This window comes from Muntiacus reevesi, chromosome 6 (assembly GCF_963930625.1).
Source record: "Muntiacus reevesi chromosome 6, mMunRee1.1, whole genome shotgun sequence".
Classification (NCBI taxonomy): Eukaryota; Metazoa; Chordata; class Mammalia; order Artiodactyla; family Cervidae; genus Muntiacus; species Muntiacus reevesi.
In genome coordinates this window covers 93,208,956-93,229,772 of record NC_089254.1, presented here as the reverse complement: position 1 = coordinate 93,229,772, position 20,817 = coordinate 93,208,956, and the positions used below count along the sequence as shown (strand labels likewise).

General features: G+C 43.8%; 1 protein-coding gene across 3 annotated transcripts; it reads right to left on the bottom strand.

Moving 5' to 3' along the window:
- Positions 1–1,775: 1,775 nt before the first annotated feature.
- On the bottom strand, positions 1,776–19,990 carry LOC136171007 (aldo-keto reductase family 1 member B10-like). Of its 3 annotated transcripts, XM_065939704.1 has the most exons (10): positions 19,840–19,990; positions 18,157–18,324; positions 14,087–14,203; positions 13,013–13,090; positions 8,246–8,368; positions 7,865–7,971; positions 7,416–7,497; positions 6,548–6,631; positions 4,838–4,920; positions 1,776–2,116 (listed from the first exon to the last, which is right to left on the bottom strand). In XM_065939704.1, exons 1-10 carry the CDS (start codon positions 19,903–19,905, stop codon positions 2,074–2,076), a joined length of 951 nt encoding a protein of 316 aa, XP_065795776.1. In that variant the 5' UTR covers positions 19,906–19,990; the 3' UTR covers positions 1,776–2,073. The 3 variants fall into 3 exon arrangements, with proteins under 3 accessions (XP_065795776.1, XP_065795777.1, XP_065795778.1); XM_065939705.1 differs by lacking the exon at positions 18,157–18,324; XM_065939706.1 differs by lacking the exons at positions 7,416–7,497; positions 7,865–7,971.
- Positions 19,991–20,817: the final 827 nt, after the last annotated feature.

The following is a 20,817-nucleotide window of genomic DNA, read 5'->3' as shown; positions in this document are numbered from 1 at the left end:
TTTAATTTTTAAAAGCACTCAAAACAATCTCATAGATTATGAATGTATAATAGCAAGACTGTAAAAATATGGATGGGAAGTGTGATACCATACTCTGTAACTTACAAGCCTCGTGAAGTTAAAAACAAAATGATGAACCAAGACCCCGAAGCTCTCTAGCAGAGTGCCAGGGAAACCACAGATACAGAAAGTTTGCTCATTCCTCCTTCCATGGATGCCCCAGATGAATGATTGTGGCCAAGAATGACGGGGCCTAAGGGGCTCCCCTAGGAACTACTGGCTCCCCTGACATTTCCCACCTGGAGCCCTGGGTAAAAATGACTGGGGGAAATAAGCTTGTTGAGTTTTTGATTGATACCGGAGCTAACTTCTCTGTGCTAAAGTACTAAATGGGCCACACCTCCTCAGTGTTAATGACTATCTCCTAAACCTCTCCAAAAGCCCTTTTGGAAACCGCAGGAATGTCAGATGAGAGAGACTTATCTGAGGCAGTTTCCTGTACATGCCTGAGTGTCCGATACATCTGCTGGGACGAGAGGCCTCTTGAGTAAACTAAATGCAAGAGGAACTTTTTCCCAAGAAAGGATGGACATGAAGGTGCTGGCAGGACAATCTTACTTGCTTCAAGCAGCATTACTATAGCTGGGAAAGGCTGAATGCCTGAAATTACCTGAAGAGATCCTGCAGAAGGTAAGATGGGATGTTTGGCCAGATGGGAACCCATGAAGAGCAAAGTCAGCAACACCCTGCACAGGCGGAACTCCATCCAAGGTCTAATATTCTGAACTTAAAACAATAGACCATAAGGGAACATGCCAGAGAGGGAATCCAGCCAGTAATATGTGCCTTCCTTGGACATAACCTCATCTGTCTTTGCCAGTCACCACACAGCACTCCCATCCTACCAGTTCAGAAGCCGGAGACCCAAGAATATCACTTTATACAGGACCTGAGAGCAATTCATTCATTCATCTGGTGGATGAGGACATTTGTCTGGTGGCACCCAACCCCTATACCTTACTTTCTCTGGAGATTTCTGGTGGACAGATTCATCTGGTGGCATTCATCTGATGAGGACATTCATCTGGTGGCACCCAACCCCTATACCTTACTTTCTCTGGAGATTTCTGCTGGCTTACAGTTTTGGGTCTACATAGCTTCCCTAGTGGCTCAGATGGTAGAATCCACCTGCAAGGAAGGAGACCTGGGTTCCATCCCTGGGTCAGGAAGATCCCCTGGAGAAAAGAATGGCTATGCACTCCAGTATTCTTGCCTGGAGAACCCCATGGAAGAGGAGCCTGGTGGGCTACAGTCTATGGGGTCACAAAGAGACCTTTTATTGCACATCCTAAAGTCCTGAGTCACAGGGATTTTTTGCTTTTGCATAGAATGACCCAGAGACCAAATTGAAACGGCAGTTCTGCAGGATTGTGCCTCCCCAGAGATTCAAGAATGCTTCTCCCAGTTTCAGGGAAGCCCTAGCCAAAGATCTAAAGGACTTACAGTTATATGAGGGAGCCTTTCTTCAGTATGTAGATGACATTTTGATTGCCAGTGAAACCAAAGCTCTCCTAGAGACTTTGAAACCTGGTTCGTCCACTTATAACCTGAGTGGCCCTAACCAAGTGCCTTGGCCTGACCATTCCTGCATTTCAGCTTCTGTGAAATGTAAGCATATCTCTCTCCAAGGGGTGGTTGCAGGATTCAGTGAGTCACACATACAAAAAGCACCCAAATAGTGCTGGTGCATAGTAAACTCTCAATACCTGTTGGTTATTATTATTCTTTATTATTTTCAGTCATTGTATCCTCAAGTTTAGCGGAGTCCCCACGATCAGATTAAAGAAGCAAAAAAAAAAAAAAGTAATTGGCTTATCCAACTTGAATCTCCCAGTTGTAATCTGTTCCTTTGGTTGAACAAATCAGTCCAGATACAGTAACTGCCTAACCCCTGGACTTCAGCGGGGCAGGCTTGGTGTGATTTCAGACAAGCTTGGCTACAACAGGACACTGGCGGAGAGAATTACACTTCAGTAAGATGAAGAAGGAGAATGTGCATCAAGAGACTCAGCTTCAATATTCTGCATAGAAGGGATACTCCTCCAGACTTTTCAGCCTGCAGAGAAAACAGTTGTGAAGAATATGCCAATGTTAAACTCTGGGTTAAACAGCATTCTTCTTCATGGATCCTATGAGCTTTGTGCTCCATCAGCCTCTCCCTTTCCCCCAAGATTTTATAAGAACCCAAGTCTTCCTCCACCTTCCATCAAACAGATCTGAATGGTGTGCTAGGAAAGAGAGTGGGGGGACGGTGACCAGGACACCAGAAAGCTTCATAATGGTAGCTAATAAATAATAACCCTGGAAGGAACAATAGAATAACTTGGGCTTGTTATGATCACTGAATGAGTTAATGATACATGCACTGGGCTTAGGATACCTGGCACATTCTAAGCTAACACTCAAGAGATGTTAGCTGTGTTTAATCCTATCATTCCAACTTTGCAAATAAAGAAACCAGCCTGGGAAATTTACCCAAGGTCACAAGTCCAATACATTAAGTGTTAGAGCTGGGATTTGACCTGGGTGGATTCATTCCTGAGTCCCACCCCTCTAATGCCTCCAGGGGAGAAGTAGTTTCCTCTCTAGCAAGGTATTACTTTACTTTTTAAATTTTATTTTATTTAGTTGTTCTGGTCTTAGTTGCGACACATAGGATCTTCAAACTTCATTTTGGGATGTGGAATCTTTGTGGCATGTGGGATTTATTAATAGTTGTCCAACCATGGGTAGAACCCAGGTTTCCTGCATTGGGAACATGGAGTCCTAGCCACTGAACTACCAGGGAAGTCCTTTATTTTACTTTTTTTTGGGGGGGGGGTTGGCTGTTTTTACTTTTTTTTTAATTGGAGGATAATTCCTTTACAATGTTGTGTTTGTTTCTGCCATACAACAAGGTGAATCAGTCATAAGCATACATATATCCCCTTCTTCTTGAGCCTCCCTCCCACTTCCCTCATTTTACTTTTGACACTTCTTTTCATTCTAAGTAGCTGCTGCTTGTTGCTCTCCAACAAAAGCAAGGGCTTCCCAGTTGGCGCGGTGGTAAAAAATCCACCTGTCAATGCAGGAGACTCAAGAGACTCAGGTCCAATCCTTGGGTCAGGAAGATTCCCTGGAGTAGGAAATGACGGCCCACTCCAGTATTCTTGGAGAGTTCCATGGACAAGGGAGCCTGGCAGGCTACAGTCCATGGGGTTGCAGAGAGTTGGACACGACTGAGTGACTAGCACTTTCACTTTTCACACACTTAGAACTTTAGTGGATATTGCAAACATGTCCCAAGGCAAACTCCTGATTTCTTCCCTCAAAATGGCGATTCCATCTTGTGTGTGATTCAGTCAACACCAGAACCAAAGACTTGGAGCCTCCTTTGAATCCTAATGGGTTAGCAGATCCGATTGGCTCTGCGTTCCCAATGTATTTAGAATTGGATGGCTCTCTCTACTCACCATCACCCAGGTCCAGCCACTGTTGCCTTTTCCCTGGGTTATCACAGCAGTCTCCCTGTATTCTCTCAATTCAGAAGTCAGAGTGGGACTTTTAAAGCACAAGCCCCATCATGCCACTCCTCAGCTCAGAATCCTCTACTGGCTTCTCAGCGCCCTCAGAGCCCGAACCAAAAGCCCTCCTCACAGTGTCTACATGTCTGCTTGCTCTGAGCCCCTGACACTGTTGACCTCACCTTTTCTCCCTCTGCCGCTCACTCGCTCTGCTCCAGCCCCACTCGACCTCTTACTCCAGCGCTCTAAACACAGTTCCACCTCAGGGCCTTTGCGCTTGCCATCCTCACTGCCTAGAATGCTCTTCCCCAGGTATCCACATGGCTCATCCCTCACTTCCTTCAGGTTTCTGCTCAACTGTCACCAATCAGCAAAGCTTCCTCTGACTCCTCCTTTTTAAGGGATCACTCCCCCAGCACCCTCCATTCCCTATTCCCTTACTACCCCTTGGTTTTTCTGCATAGCCTTTATTGCAGTCTGATGTGTGTGTGTGTGTGTGGAGAGAGAGAAGTTATTTCTGTATTCTCTCAATAGAAAATAGAGAAGTTAGAATAGAATAGAGAATGGAATGGAGTAGAGAAGGTAGACAATGCCTTCCTACAATTCACTTTCTTTGTCAGTTGTAGGATTCACTCTCAATCAACATATCTGTGAGTTTATTTCTGTACTCCCTTACTAGCATGTAAGACTGTGAAGGCAGGAACTTTGTCTAGATGATACCCCCAAGCACCTAGAGAGTGCCTGGCACATAGTAGATGCTCAATAAATACTTATGGATGAAAGGATGAATGACTGCCTCTGCCTTCTACCTACTAACAACATGTTCTCTCTTAAGATTTCAGAACTACATCCAGGAGCCCCAACAATATGCAGCAATTAAGGATATGTCTACCCTGGTGCTTCAGAAGGTAAAGAATCTGCCTGCAATGCAGGAGACCCAGGTTCAGTCCTTGAGTTGGAAAGATCCCCAGGAGGAGGGCATGGCAACCCACTCCAGTATTCTTGCCTGGAGAATCCCCATGGGCAGAGGAACCTGGTGGGCTGCAGCCCATGGGGTAACAAAGGGTCAGACGCAACTGAGTGACTGAGCACACACACCCGCTCTTTCCTCATAATGATTCTAGATATTCCAGTTTTGATTTTCAACACTACCAGAAAATGGCATATGAAGTAAAAGCAGTTCCAGTTATCTTTCAATCCTTCTAGCTAAACTTCTACCAATTTAGACAAACACCTGGCAATCCTCCTAATTAACTCAGCCCAGCGCCACTTATGAGTTAAAGGTGCAGTACCGCCAGTTTCTGTTGAGGCTGAGTAGGGTCGCCATCTCCTCATCACTCAATTTAAAGTCAAAGACCTAGAAAAGTGAGAATTCCAGAACATCATCAGCAAACCAGTTCCTGGTGCAATTTGAGATCTCCAGCCACACTAGTAGGGAGCAAAACTCGCATCCACAGCAGTAACTAGCCAAGGGAATTTCTCCCATTATGTCCTCCAGACACGAATGGCTCTAAATTGGGTGCTACACAGAGACTGCCGTGTCTCTGAGGTTTTGTGTTCCAAAGCCTTTAAGCCTCCTTGCCTTACAGGCTCTGAACTGCACAGTGTGCGAGCCCCCTGATGGACACATGGGTTCCTCCAGAAAGGCAGGTCTTCTAGTACGATCTATCTCTCTCCTGCTGCTGGGAGGCAGAAGCGTAGGCAGGACTGTCTGCTGCTGTGTGTGGCCCACGACATAACTGCTTAGGGACAGCCAAGACCTTCTCAGGCAGTGGTGAGAGGTACAGCTGTGCTCTGTGTTATGCCCGATGTCTGAATCCCCGAGCGGGAAGAGAGAAGGCCTCCAAGACAATGCAACTCGCAGGAAGGGAAGTTTATTACTGACTCAAGTCAGGACTCCCTGCCGCAACCAATGCAGTGATGCGGGTCAGAAAGCCCCGAGCCCAAGCTGTTACACAAATTTATAGGGTGAGAAGCAGATTGGTTACACATTTGCAAAACAATTTCATTGGTCAATACTTTCGAGCGCGCGGGACTTTCCTAGGGGTTCCCCCCCCCACCCCCGTTCCTAATTTCCTAATTGGCAAACAGTGGTCATTGTTAAGCGAAAGCTAATTGGTTCTAATTGGCAAACAGTGGTCATTGTTAAGCGAAAGCTACCTGATAATCTTACCAAGTAGGAAGGCCTACTCCTAATCTAAGTTGCGTTACTTCTGCTCACCTCACACTCAGACCTGACAGGATATCACTGGCTGCTCCCCCAACCCACCCTCGGTCATGGGTCATTCATCTCAGCCCTGAGGTCAGCTCCCTGGCCTGAGAGATGGCAGGGTGGCGGGAAGGTGGTGGAAGCCCACAGAAAACACAAGGACAGCACGAGAAACTTGGTGAAGGAGTCTCTGCCATCCCCTCCTCCACTGAGAAAACCAGTCTGCTCCTTGGAAGGAAAGCTATGACCAACCTAGACAGCATATTACAAAGCAGAGACGTTACTTTGCTGACAAAGGTCCATCTAGTCAAAGCTATGGTTTTTCCAGTGGTCATGTATGGGTGTGAGAGTTGGACTATAAACAAAGCTGAGCACCGAAGAATTGATGCTTTTGAACTGTGGTGTTGGAGAAGAGTCTTGAGAGTCCCTTGAACTGCAAGGAGATCCAACCAGTCAAGCCTAAAGGAAATCAGTCCTGAATATTCACTGGAAGGACTGATGCTGAAGCTGAAACTCCAATACTTTGGCCACCTGATGCGAAGAACTGACTCTTTGGAAAAGACCCTGATGCTGGGAAAGATTGAAGGCAGGAGGGGAAGGGGATGACAGAGGATGAGATGGTTGGATGGCATCCACTGACTTGATGGATAGGAGTCTGAGCAAGCTCCGGGAGCTGGTGAAGGACAGGGAAGCCTGGTGTGCTGCAATCCATGGGGCTCCAAAGAATTGGACACGACTGAGCGACTAAACTGAACTGAACCAGCCAGAACCTTACCTGAAAGTTCTCGGCGATGCGTGCGAGCGTCACAGACTTGGGAATTACAATCACATGCCTCTGGATATGGAACCGGATAAGAACCTGTGCAAAAGGGGACTTCTCATTTACACTCAACTGCAACGACCACTCCCTTCACTTTTTCAGAAAATGAAACGTCTCTGCCATTCACTGTGTCTTTATTAAGTTACAATAGCTAATATACACTGAGCACTTTTTAGCTATCAGATAACTTATCAATCCTCTGCTCAGCTCTCTCCCTTAATCCTCACAACAATCCTATATTCTTCCTTTTTTAAAAATAAAGTGACCTGGGATAGTGTTTGAGATCGTGAGGCTGATATGTAGTGGAGTTGGGTTCTGAACCCAAGTCTTTTGGCTGCAAAGCCATGCTCTTGTTCTTGGTCCTCCAGTCTCAACAGAAGTTGTTAGAGGCCATCCCTGTTTCAGTGATAACCATGCTATTTCCTGGAGGTCCAAACAAACAGACTTTCAAGGAAAAGCCTTAGAGGGCTTCCTCTCTTGTACCCTTTCCCTTCAAGGAGTTAAACAGGTGCTTCCCCAATGGTCCAGTGGTTAGGAGTCCTCCTTGCCATGCCAGGAATACTGGTTCGATCCCTGGTCCAGGAAGATTCCACATGGCTCAGAGCAACTAAACCCAGGCACCACAATACTGAAGCCTGAAACAAGAGAAGCCACTGCAATGAGAAGCCCCCACTCACCCCAACGAGGCAAAGCCCTCTCGCAGCAATGAAGACCCAGCATAGCCAAAAAATAAGATAAAAGAAATACAGGAGCTAAATGAAGGCAATATTAAGAATTACACAAGTCTAGTTTGCGGCAGGTAAAGAAACTGTACACTTTATACCTGGGCTGTGGATTTTTTGTGCTTTGCAGCAATCTCATTAATCTTGGGATCCTCCAGTAGAGAAGGGTCCTCTGGTTTGGCCCTAGAGGGAGAAGATGGTTGGTGTGCATAATCACCATGGCTACCATATGTAGATGAATACTACTCCGGTGTGGGCCCAAGGCTGATCGTCAGTCTTCCTCATGTGGTAGATAAGGCAAAAGGATTTGAAAGCTTCATGTCTTACCCAGGGGTCCACCCATGGGTTCTGAAGCCTCAGGAGTTTTTGCAAAGGCTTGTCCAGTGCTAGGTGGCTAAACTGGAGTATTCCCAAGGGGTTGCTGGTTTTTGTTTTTTAAGTTCCCATATTTTCCCCACTGTTTGAGTATGCCGGGCACATTGCCTTACACGCATTTTTCTTTCTGATGGCTTTCTTAAAAGAATGTTGAGAGAAAGATCAGATGCCTCACCCAGATCTATTTGGACAGCCTAGCGGGCTGTAAGCTGTGACACTGATGCCTTTGGACTGACAGTACTGGATCAATTTCTCCTGCGTGAGGTATGGGTGACATTCAATCTGTAAAAGCAAGCAATTCTCATCACTGGGAAAGTCCACCTGCTCTTTGAGCTACTCATTGGGAGTTCTACACACAGAAAAAGGCCTATCAGCAAAGACTAAATCCTGCCCCCTGCTAGGCTGGCTAAACCAGACTCCAAGACCCGTCCCCCATGACCCACGAAGTACGTGATGCCTGACCTTCAAGATGAGACTTAGTGCAAAGCATTGAACTTGCCTCCAGACGTCTAAGAAATAATAGAGCAGAACCCTTACTCTTTACTAAACAATTTACCTGGTTCATCACTGGTTTGTATTTCAGTCCAGGTTTGTTCAAGAGTCTCTCGATCTGAAAGTGGTTGAAGTTGGAGATCCCAATGTTTTTCACCAGCCCCTCGTCCACCAGCTCCTCCATGGCCTGTCATAGAAAGGGACGACTTTGGTCGCTGCTAGAGGGATCTCAAGGACCCTAGTTTGGCTTAGTACTCTCTGGGACAACAGCATGTGTGCGGATTAGCCAAACTAATAAAAAAGATTTGACTTCTAACATAAAGCCACAGTGATAAGAGAACAGACTCTGCATGATTTCAATACCTTTAGACCATGAAATTTTTGTACCTAGTTTTATGTCCCTGGATATATTCTGGTGTCTCCTGGTTTATAATCTGTGGGAACTTGAATAGAATCTGTATCCTGCTGTTGTGTGAAAATTGTATGAATCTTAATTACATTGAATTGGTTGATTGTGCTTTTCAGGTCTACTATAGCCTTCTACTTTTCTATCTATTCATTCTATCAATTTTTGAGAGCTTGATATTGAAATTCCAACTAAAAATCTTAATTTATCTACTAAAAAGATAATTGTAATATGGAGTGGAACTATATGTAACCTTGTTCTGTATTTTCCAATTCTCCTGTAAATGTGTTATAATACTTCCATAATTTAAAAAATAAGAATGAAGGGGGAAAAAGAAATTTTCCATCCAGCCCATGAGTAGAGAGGAAAGCAGGAGCAAAGACTTTGAAGTGAAGACAAGTACGAGGTGTTTGGGGGACAGTTGAGCCAGTGGTTCTCAAATGTGGCTGCAATTCAGAATCACCTGGCTGCTTTGAAATATACTGAAGCCTAGAGTCGTCTCTGGTGGTCTCATGGTTGAAAATCCACCTCCCAGTGCAGGGAGCACGGGTTGGATCCCCGGTCCAGGAAGATACCACATGCTGCATGTGGAGCAACTAAGCCCGTATACCACAACCACTGAGCCCGTGCACCCAGAGCCTGTGTCCACCGGAGAAGCCACCACAACGAGAAACTGGTGCGCTGCAACTAGGGAGGAGCCCGTGCTCTCCACAACTAGGGGAAGCCCAAGGGCAGCTATGAAGACCCAGGGCAGCCAAAAATAAATAGTCAAAAATACATATATATATAATATATGCATATATTATATATATCCTGATGCCCAGATTCTACCTCCAGAGTTTCTAACCAAGTCCATGTAGCATGTGCCCTCAGCACTGGGATTGTTAAAACTCCCCAGGTGATTTTAATGCATAGAGAGATCCAGTAGGGTAGATGATGTAGTCTTTCAATTGGGCAAAAAAAGTTTAGAATTGATGAGACTGCAAAGTCCCCAAAGCACCTGAGTTGGGCCGTGAACCAATGTAAACTGTTTCTGTGTACCATGGAGCAGGTACAGGTGGGTGCATGATACATCTTGACATTGTTTCAACTCTTTTTCTCACATCTGCTTCAGGGTGTTCAAGAAGGTTTCTGTTGAACTGGTTATGGGTCCACATAAACATTGATTGCTTCAGTCCTGCCTTTTCATCCTAGATTCTTTGAACTTGATCATCAAAATCTTTCATTTAGTAATCATTCTCAAATCTATTCTAAGAATACAGCAATGTGAAAATCAGGGTACTTTTTACAGAGAGCAATGACATGGTTGTCACAATGAATAGTGTTACGTATTCGTTAAGAATGATGGCAACATCATTTAAAAGTGGACATTTAATTTCCAAATACATGGAGTTTTTAAAGTATCTTTGATATTAATTTCTCATTTAAATGCTTTCTTCCATGCACTTGCCCTCTCTGTTCTTTCCATCTTCTAACCTTATTGAGGCTTTCAATGGATAAGTCAAAGATCTTTCTTGATAAATGTCACACTACACTTGAAAATAGGTGGGTTATTTTCATCTATCTTGATTTCTAACATAAATCCACAGAGATAAAGAGAACAGACTCTGTGTGATTTCAATACATTTAGACCATAAAATTTTTGCAACTTGTTTTATATCCCTGGATATGTTCCAGTGTCTCCCAGTTTATTGTCTATGAGAACTTGAATTTGTATCCTACCATTGTGTGAAAATTCTGCAAATCTTAATTATGTTGAGTTGGTTCGTGGTACTTTTCAGGTCTACTATTTCCTTATACTTTTCTGTCTATTCATTCTATTAATTTTTGAGAGTTTGATATTGAAACTCCAACTAAAAATCTCAATTTATCTACTAAAAAATCATAACATATAGTGGAACTATATGTAACTTTGTCTTGTATTTTCCAAGTCTCAGGTAAATGTGTTATCATAATCTCATAACTTAAAAAAATAAAAAAGAAAGAGAAAATAAGAATAAGGTCAAAACTCTGGTGGAAACAACACTAGAGGTGTCTCAGTCTCCATATCTCACAAAGAATAATCCCTAAGATATTTCAGAGGTCTTGTTTTACCAAGGTAATATATATGACAGAGCCCTCTTGTCAAATTTAATGCAAAAGCTTAGTCTATTGAAATCTTAGGCTCTGTTGTAGGTTTTACCATAACTTTCATTCTCAGGAATGAAACATTCACTGAGTTGAGCCCATGCACATAAAACATTCAATTCAGTTCAGTTGCTCAGTCATGTCTGACTCTTTGCAACCCCATGGACTGCAGCACATCATGCTTCCCTGTCCATCACCAACTCCCGAGCTTGCTCAAACTCATGTACATCGAGTTAATGATGCCATCCAACCATCTCATCCTCTGTCATCCCCTTCTCCTCCTGCCTTGAATCTTTCCCAGCATCAGGGTCTTTTCTAATGAGTCAGTTCTTTGCAACAGGTGGCCAAAGTATTGGAGCTTCAGCTTCAGCATCAGTCCTTCCAATGAATATTCAGGATTGATTTCCCACTGTTAGATGGTTCATTAAATCATCATCCTGAAATATTTCTCTCACAGGAGTTTGTTTGTGGTTGGAAAATAAATATGTTGACATTTTAAAAAACTAGTTAAGTACCAGAATTCATGTTTCTCTTTATGGTTACTCTTTTGGCACTAGCAGAAAGAAAGTACTATATTTTCTTGAAAATTCAGGCTTCATAAATTTGTTTTAGTGAGTATATCAAACAAGTGTTTAAGATTATGTAGTTGGATAAAGACTTGTGTGGTTATTAGATTAAAAAGAATATGTAAATCTAAGAAAAACAGCATTTTTAAACTTGAAGTTTGAACCCACCTTCATGTATGTGGGCTCAACCAGCTTTTGGCTTGGACAGCAGTGATGTTCTGTCACATTTACCATGGATTTATATTTAATTATATGCTCAGGATAGCAGAATGTTTGACAGAATGATGCCTTCATAAGCTTTTCCCAAGAGAACTTGATTTACATATATAAATATGTATGTGTGTATATATATATACACACATACACACACACACACACACACACACACACACATACACACACATAACCCTGGAGGAGGGCATGGCAACCCACTTCAGTGTCCTTGCCTGGAGAATCTCATGGAGAGAGGAGCCTGGTGGGCTACGGGCTACAGACCATAGGGTCGAAAAGAGTTGGACACAACTGAAGCGACTGTGTACACACACAGTGTGTGTATATACTGCAGGGAGATCCAACCAGTCCATCCTGAAGGAGATCAGTCCTGGGTGTTCATTGGAAGGACTGATGCTGAAGCTGAGACTCCAATACTTTGGCCATCTCATGTGAAGAGTTGACTCACTGGAAAAGACTCTGATGCTGGGAGGGATTGGGGGCAGGAGGAGAAGTGGACGACAGAGGATGAGATGGTTGGATGGCATCACCGACTCAATGGGCATGAGTTTGAGTAAATTCTGGGAGTTGGTGATGGAAAGGAAGGCCTGGTGTGCTGCGATTCATGGGGTCGCAGAGAGTCGGACACAACTTAGCGACTGAACTGAACTGAACTGATATATATATATACGTATATATATATATGCGCTCTTGCTCATGAGATATGATATAGACAATGATTTATTATTTAGAATATCTCTTAATCACCTAATCATTGCTCTTTTATTATTGCTAACTTTTAAATGTCTTTCTGTTGTTTTTTGATTAATTCACTTTTATTTTTGGTCACACTGGGTCTTCATTCCTGCACGAGGGCCTTCTCCAGCTGTGGTGAGCAGGGGCTGCTCTTTTTTTGCAGAGCGCAGACTCTAGGGTGCATGGGCTTCGGTAGTTGCTGCCCCCTGGCTCTAGAGTACAGCCTCAGTAGAGTTGGGGCACCGACTTAGTTCTTCCCAGGCATGGGGGATATTCCTAGATCAGGGGTGAAATCCGTGTCCCCTGCATTGGCAGGCAGATTCTTCACCACTGAGTCACCCAGGAAGCTTTATATTATTAGTATCTATTGGAAGATTTTTTTTTTTTAAAGAAGCAGAAGAAACTGAGGTTTGGAGGAGTTAAATAACCTGCACTAAGTTACTTTAATCAATACCTGCCATCCCAGGGCAATACTCTGTTTCAAATCCCTCCCCCTGGTTTAAGAATAAACCGGGTATCCTCTGAAATCAGATATGTCGTACTCCCAGTCTCCTTTGAGGATTCGGTCTTAGTTTTCAAAAATATAAGAAGTGTCAGGTGAACCCCAAAAGTCAAAGGTGATTAGGAAGGAGTTCAAAGAATTAGAAAATGATGATGAGATAAAACCTCATTGAGCACCTGGGCTCCTTCACACTGGTGTAGACCCTTGTAGGTGACTGAAGACAAGTTTTCACTCCTAGTCCACTGAGAACAAGACGCAACCTACCTCCCAGGTGTCCAAGAATGTTGCTTTACTGATGATAATATTGCCTTTATCGTTTTTGAGAATGAAGTCCTCCCCAGGCTGTAAATGCAAAACAAGAAGCTTAGCTCAGTGTGCATCTAAACACCTGATTCTGTCAAGTGAGGTTTCAGGATCCTAACTCGTCCTAAACACCCACATCTGCATACAATTTTTTTTTCAAGCTCCACAGTATAAATTTCAAGAAGCTGAGTTGAAATAAAATCTCTAAATCAATCTGCTAGAGTAAAAAACACAAGTTCTTATATTTTAGAAATTATTGGACTTTTTTTTTTCTTTTGGCCATGCCACACAGCTTCTGAGATCTTAGTTTCCTAACCAGGGATTGAACCCATGCCCTTGGCAGTGAAAGCATGGAGTCCTAACCATTGGACCCTGAGGGAATTCCCAGAAACTGCTGGACTGATTTTAAAGTCTATCAGAAGCACATCCAAAAGCCACCATTAGCCCCGTGGACATTGATTTCTCACATGCACTTGGGGACAAAGTTCAATTTCAAGAGGTGAGAGAGCTGGGAGTTCATGTCCCTCAGGCTCTCTGGCAAAGGCAGGAGCAAAGTCCTATTTCCTCACTGAGCACTGGCTACCTTTCAGCACGATCATACTTGAGTTCCTCTCCAAAATGGAATTCCCAGTGCATCAGTTAAAGAGAGGATTGAGCCCTGAAGCAGCGTTATGTAAGAGCTGCCCTGGGAGGAGAGCCCTTGGCATGGAATCAGGACCAAAGCAGCGTGGAAGTTGCAGCTTGCCTGGGCTGCTAGAAATCATAATTTTCTCAAACGTAATAGAGAAAGCCAAGGTGTGTGGTCACCACCACATTGGTCCATGGGCTTGGACTCCTTTTCAAGTGTCTTTCTGCTCCACCATCTCATCCTGAAAACTTTCCTGTGGAGTCCTGAAGTGCAAGGCCTCTTGCTTCAGCTCCCCTTGGTCCCCAGCCTCCAGCCCCAACCCTCCCCTCCCTCCCCACTCCTGACACAGCCGCTATCTTGCAACATGTGTCCAGGAACCAGAGATTGGAACGGGGAGGAGCTTCAACCTGTATTGCCTGAGGAAAGTGAATAAGGTAGAGGTCCAGATAGTCCAGTCTCAGATCCTTGAGGGTCTTCTGACAGGATTCCCTCACTAGATGCTTCTCCATGAAGGTGGGCCATAACTGCAGAGAGCAGAGCAGGGAGAAGTCAGCAATGGACAGAGAAGGGGCTACCTTTCTCTGCTTTCCCTGCTTTTTGACCCTCAGCTTGAGCTAACCCCAGGGGCAGGCCATTTACAGCACAGGGGGTTAAGATGCATCATCCAGGGATGCAAGGTCACCAGGTTTCTCTGGAAGTCACTGACAAATCTTAAGTGTCAACGGCAAGTTATCTTTTTGACTCACCTGGTGTTCTGTGTATTTGTTACATCAGGTACCATATTTGGGCACAGACTCAGCATCTGTTCACATGTGCCTTTCTCTTCCTCAGCAGTAGGCTTTCTGAAGGTATGAATTGTGACCAGCATTTAAGTTCTTAAGCCTTTGGGAACAGGTGATCCTCTACTACTCTCCTATGTCTCCAAGCCCATGGGCCACAAATGATAACTCTACAAGGAATTTATCCAGATGCAACCAATGGGGTCTATTTGTCCCACTAGGTACAAGCACATTCCAAGTACCTATAACTAGTTGCTTTTAGCAAATTGGGTATAATGTATATTCAGTGATTCTCAACCCTCTCAACCTACTCCGGTACTCTTGCCTGGAAAATCCCATGGATGGAGGAGCCTGGTAGGCTGCAGTCCATGGGGTCACTAAGAGTTGGACATGACTGAGTGGCTTCATTTTCACTTTTCACTTTTATGCATTGAAGAAGGAAATGGCAACCCACTCCAGTGTTCTTGCCTGGAGAATCCCAGGGACAGGGGAGCCTGGTGGGCTGCCGTTTATGGGGTCGCACAGAGTCGAACATGACTGAAGTGACTTAGCCACAGCAGCAGCAACCCTCTCTCACTCCACCCCTCTTTTTATAACATTCTGTAGCTTGCCTTTTACTAGACTGAACTGAAGTGAAATTCATATATGACAATAAGTATGTCCCACCATTTTCCAAAGTACCTGCCAGCTGAGAACCTCTGGGCTACAACCACTGAGACCACAGTGCTGAAAGGTGGAGCTTCAGAATCCAATTGCAGTCTCAGCTTTTGGCTGCCAAGGGGAAGATGGAGCCCACCAACAGGGAACAGGGACATCATTGTGGCTCAATGGAGACTTCTCCTCTAGGGGAAAATCCACTGAAGACAGGTGGGTAGCAGCAGCATCTTTGCACCAACATTGGACGATAATGTGGATTTTTGTGTCCAGGGATGTTATAAAGACAGTGATGAAGATGGCTGGGGGAAGTGACCTGAATTGTTCTTGGTGTTGTTCAGTCACTCAGTCATGTTCAACTCTTTGTGACCCAATGGACTACAGAATGCCAGGCTTCCCTGTCCTTCACTGTCTCCCTGAGTTTGCTCAAACACATGTCCATTGAGTCAGTGATACCATCCAACCATCTCATACTCTTTCACCCTTTTCTCCTGCCCTCAATCTTTCCCAGCATTAGGGTCTTTTCCAATGAGTCAGATCTTTGCATCAGGTGGCTAAAGTATTGGAGCTTCAGCTTCAGCCTCAGTCCTTCTAATGAATATTCAGGGTTGATTTCCTTTAGTATTGAATAATTTGATCTCCTTGCTGCCCAAAGGACACTAAAATGTCTTCTCCAGCACTACAATTTAAAGCATCAGTTCTTCAGTGCTCAGACTTCTTTATAGTCCAACTCTCACATCTGTACATGACTACTGAAAAAAACCATAGTTTTGATTATATGAACCTTTGTTGGCAAAGTGACATCTCTACTTTTTAATATGCTGTCTAGGTTTGTCATAGCTTTCCTTCCAAAGAGCGAGTGTCTTTTAATTTCACGGCTGCAGTCATCATCCATAGTGATTTTGGAGCCTAAGAAAATAAAGTCTTCCACTGTTTCCATTTTTTTCTCCATCTACTTGTCATGAAGTGATGGGACCAGATGCCATGATCTTTGTTTTTTGAATGTTGAGTTTTAAGCAAGCTTTTTCACTCTCCTCTTTCACCTTCATCAAGAGGCTGTTTAGTTCCTCTTCTCCTTTTGCCATTAGGGCTGTATCATCTACATATCTGAAGTGGTTGATATTTCTCCTGGCAATCTTGATTCCAGCTTGTAATTCATCCAGTCCAGGATTTCACATGATGTACTCTGTATATTAGTTAAATAAGCAGGGTGACAATATACAACCTTATCTTACTCCTTTCCCAATTTTGAAACAGTCCTTTGTTCTATGTCTGGTTTTAACTGTTACGTCTTGATCTGCATACAGTTTTCTCAGGAGGCAGGTAAGGTGGTCTGGTATTCCCATCTCTTTAAGAATTTTCCACAGTTTGTTGTGGTTCACACAGTCAAAGGCTTTAGTGTAGTCAATGAAGCAGAAGTATATGTGTTTTTGTTTTTGTTGTTTGGAATTCTGTTGCTTTTTCTATGACCCAACAGTTGTTGGTAATTTGATCTCTTGTTCCTCTGCCTTTTCTAAATGTAGCTTGCACATCTAGAAGTTCTTGGTTCACATACTGTTGAAGACCAGCTTGAAGGATTATGAGCATTATCTTGCTAGCATGTGAAATGAGCACAATTATATGATAGCTTGAGCAATCTTTGGCATTGCCTTTCTTTGGGATTGGAATCAAAAGTGACCTTTGCCAGTTCTGTGGCCACTGCTTAATTTTCCAAATTTGCTGGCATGTTGAGTGCAGCACTTTAACAGTATCATCTAGGATTTGAAATAGCTGAGTTGCAATTCCATCACCTCCACTAGCTTGCTTGTAGTAATGCTTCCTAAGGCCCACTTGATTTTGCATTCCAGGATGTCTGGCTCTAGGTGAGTGATCACACCATCATGGTTATCTGGGTCATTAAGATCATTTTTGTATAGTTCTTCTGTGTATTCTTTCCATTTCTTCTTAATCTCTTCTGCTTCTGTTAGTTCCTTGCCATTTCTATCCTTTATTGTGCCCATCTTTGCATGAAATGTTCCCTTGGTATTTCCTCTTTTTTGGAGGTCTCCAGTAGCCCTTCCAACAAATGTTTATCTAGTCAAAGCTATGGTTTTTCCAGTAGTCATGTATGGATGTGAGAGTTGGACCATAAAGAAAGCTGAGCACTGAAGAATTGATGCTTTTGAACTGTGGTGTTGGAGAAGATTCTTGAGAGTTTCTTGGACTGCAAGAAGATCCAACCAGTCCATCCTAAAGGAAATCAGTCCTGAATATTCATTGGAAGGACTGATGCTGAAGCTGAAACTCCAATACTTTGGCCACCTGATTCGAAGAACTGACTCATTGGAAAAGACCCCGATGCTGGGAAAGACAGAAGGCAGGAGGAGAAAGGGATGACAGAGGATGAGGTGGTTGGATGGCATCACTGACTCAATAGACAGGAGTCTGAGCAAGCTCCAGGAGTTGGTGAAGGACAAGGAAGCCTGACGCACTGCAGTCCATGGGGTCGCAAAGAGTCAGACACAGCTGAGCTAAACCAAACTGAGGAGCCCTACCATAGAGCATGTAGACTCCAGGACTGGGTTGCCCTAGGCCAAACGACTAATAGGAAAGGAGCACAGTCCACCCACCAGCAGGCAACTGGATTAAAGATTAACTGAGCGTATCCCTGCCCACCAGAAGAAGACCCAGTTTTCCCCACAGCCAGTCCCTCTCATAAGGAAGCTTGCGCAAGCCTCTTAACCTCATCCATCAAAGGGCAGACTATAATTCCAAAGCCTCCAGAACAAAAACCACAATCACAGAAAGCTAACCCAAATCATCACATGGATCACAGCTTTGTGTAACAAAGCCATGCCATGCAGGGCCACCCAAAATGGATGGGTCATAGTGGAGAGTTCTGACAAAATGTGATCCACTGGAGCAGGGAATGGCAAGCCACTTCAGTATTTTTGCCTCCAGAACCCCCTGAACAGTATGAAAAGACAGAATTCTGGATGCTGACTAGATCCAACACTGCTGCCTGCTTTGAAGTGTAGTCCTCCCACCAGGTGAGCCCTTGGTACCTTGCTCACTATGAAGAGATCCTCCCGCTTCACAGCCTTCTCTTGGATCTTCTCTTGGATGGCTTCCCCCACCTCATGCTCATTCTTGTAGGCATAAGCACAGTCCAAGTGGAGATATCCTATGTCAATGGCCCCCTTCACAGCCTCTCTGACTTCTCCTAGGCCAGACTGGAAGTAAAAAGAAAAATCCATCTCCCCAGACCACCTTCAACAAGCTGTCTTATTCAGCCCAGCTTCTCCAAACCAAGATCTCCCTGAGACCCCCTTTCCTAGGGGACACCTGGGAAAAAAGCATGCTTTGGAAAACTTTTCAAAAGAGAAGGAAGGAAAGCAAATTAATTTTCTGATTACAGCATCACATCCCATCCTAGCTCAGGTGTATTCCCTTCTGATTCAGGTTCATCCTCCAGCCCAGAAGTATATCCAGGTATGTAGAAGTGAAGTGAAGTGAACTGAAGTCACTCAGTCGTGTCCGACTCTTTGCGACCCCATGGACTGTAGCCTAAAGGCTCCTACATCCATGGGATCTTCCAGGCAAGAGTATTGAGTGGGTTGCCCTTTCCTTCTCCAGGGGTCTTCCTGACCCAGGGATCGAACCCAGGTCTCCCGGATTGCAGGCAGACACTTTACTCTCTGAGCACCAGGGAAGTCAAATTATGTAGAAGAGACTGCAAACCCTCTGTAATGACCAGGCTATACACTGGATTTTGAAATAAACCAAAGGAATTTTCAGAGAGAAAATAGTTATTACCTCATAAATTCAGGCTCATCTCATGTTAGGTGTGTGACCTGAGCAGATTGCTTAATTTCTCTAAACCTTACCTGCAAAATGGGAATAATGACAACAGCATCTGCCTCATGAAGCCATTGCGGCTTCCCAGGTGATGCTAATGGTAAAGAATCTGCCTGCCAATGCAGGGGATGTAAGAGATGAGAGTTCAATTCCTGGATCAGGAAGATCCCCTGGAGAAGGGCGTGGCAACCCACTCCAGTATTCTTGCCTGGAGAACCCCATGGACAGAGGAGCCTGGTGGGCTACAGTCCATAGGGTCACAAAGAGTTGAACATGACTGAAGTGATTTAGCATGTACATGCATGAATGAGGTCACTGTGGTAAGTGCCTAAGAGTGGATAAAAGGCATTATATAATTATTGTTTCAGAAAAGGAGAAATAGAAAACTGTAAAAATGGAATGTCTCCCTTCACTCAAAGGCAGAAAGCTTTTCTTTCTTTGAAGAAAGGAGAGAAGGAAAGAGAGAAATGGAGGGGGTAAGGAAAGGAGGAAGAAAAAAGAGAGAAGGAAGGAAGGAAGGGCATTAGAAATGCCACATTCTGTCTAATCTAGCCAAGCCAAACAATGAAAGAAAAAGAAGCATTTACTACTGATCTTCTGGTGGGCTACAGTCCATGGGGTCACAAAGAGACAGACACGACTGAGCAACTAACATTTTCACTTAAACTGCTTAAAACTTGATACCTGCTAGGAAAGCTCTCACCACTGCTGGAAAAAGTCAGTCTTGGAGCCCTACAGCTGAATCAGCCCTGAGAAAGCAACTTCAGTCCTGCCTCCAGCGCCCAATATTTACCTCCCCAAACCCTTTGCCTCTGGGCTTTCCCTCAGGACAGGAGAAAATGCCCAAAGCCCCTCAAGGGAAGAAGGTGTCCAAATATTTGCATACTTACGTTCCAGGTGCCCAGTCCCAAGATGGGCACTTTAGCCTTGGTACTGAGCTCCACAAAGTTGGCCATAGTGCGTGCAGAAACAGCCCTGAGGGTGCAAGTTAGACGTCTTCTGCCTCACGGAAATGTACTGACTGCAGAGGAAGCAGCCTGCCCTGGCACGAACAGGAAAGTCCTTTCAGCCTTTTGTAAGATTCAGGTTAATGAAAACCGAACACTGTTAGCTCAAGAGAGTTCTCCCTGAATAAAAAAAAAAGCATGATTTTTTTATGAGTGAAATTTTATCAACAAATTAAAATACATGCACATGGAAAATAAAAATGTGTATCTATTTTAATTGTTCCTATCTTATTACTCAGCTGTTGTAAATTTCTTTTCCCCTCGGAGCATGGAAACTATCGACGTATAAGAATATATTTGTCTGTTAACCACCTGGATAGGATCCTTGTATGCAAATATTCATCATATATTAGTGATTCTTGTCACTTTCTTGAAAAACAAACTTTATGATTGAAAAAAAATGCTATGTACTCAAGTCCTAACAAGCCCTAAACTTTTAGGCTTCTTTTCCCTTAAGACAATGTTCATGTGAGATTCTTCTTTTTTTTCTTTTCATTTCAATGTTTTTATCCACATGAAAAAATTGGAAATATAGAAAACTGATCAAGAAATTAATTTGGGTTAGTGAAATTGTTAAAGTAATTTCTTATCAAGAAAAAATGATATATACTCATTCTCACCACTCATAATACCATTACAAGAGTACTGTTTCATCCATTTATATGTGTAAATGTGTGTTCATGTTTGTGTATACACATTCAAAATATATATTTAATACACTGCATATGTTACTGAACTCAGGTTTGACTGCTAGTCACCTAAGTAGTATTGATTTGGTGGAAAAGAAAGACAGCTTTATTGCAGAAGTCCATAGTCCTGCGGAGAAGGTGGACTCATGTCCCAAAAAACCAATTCCTGACT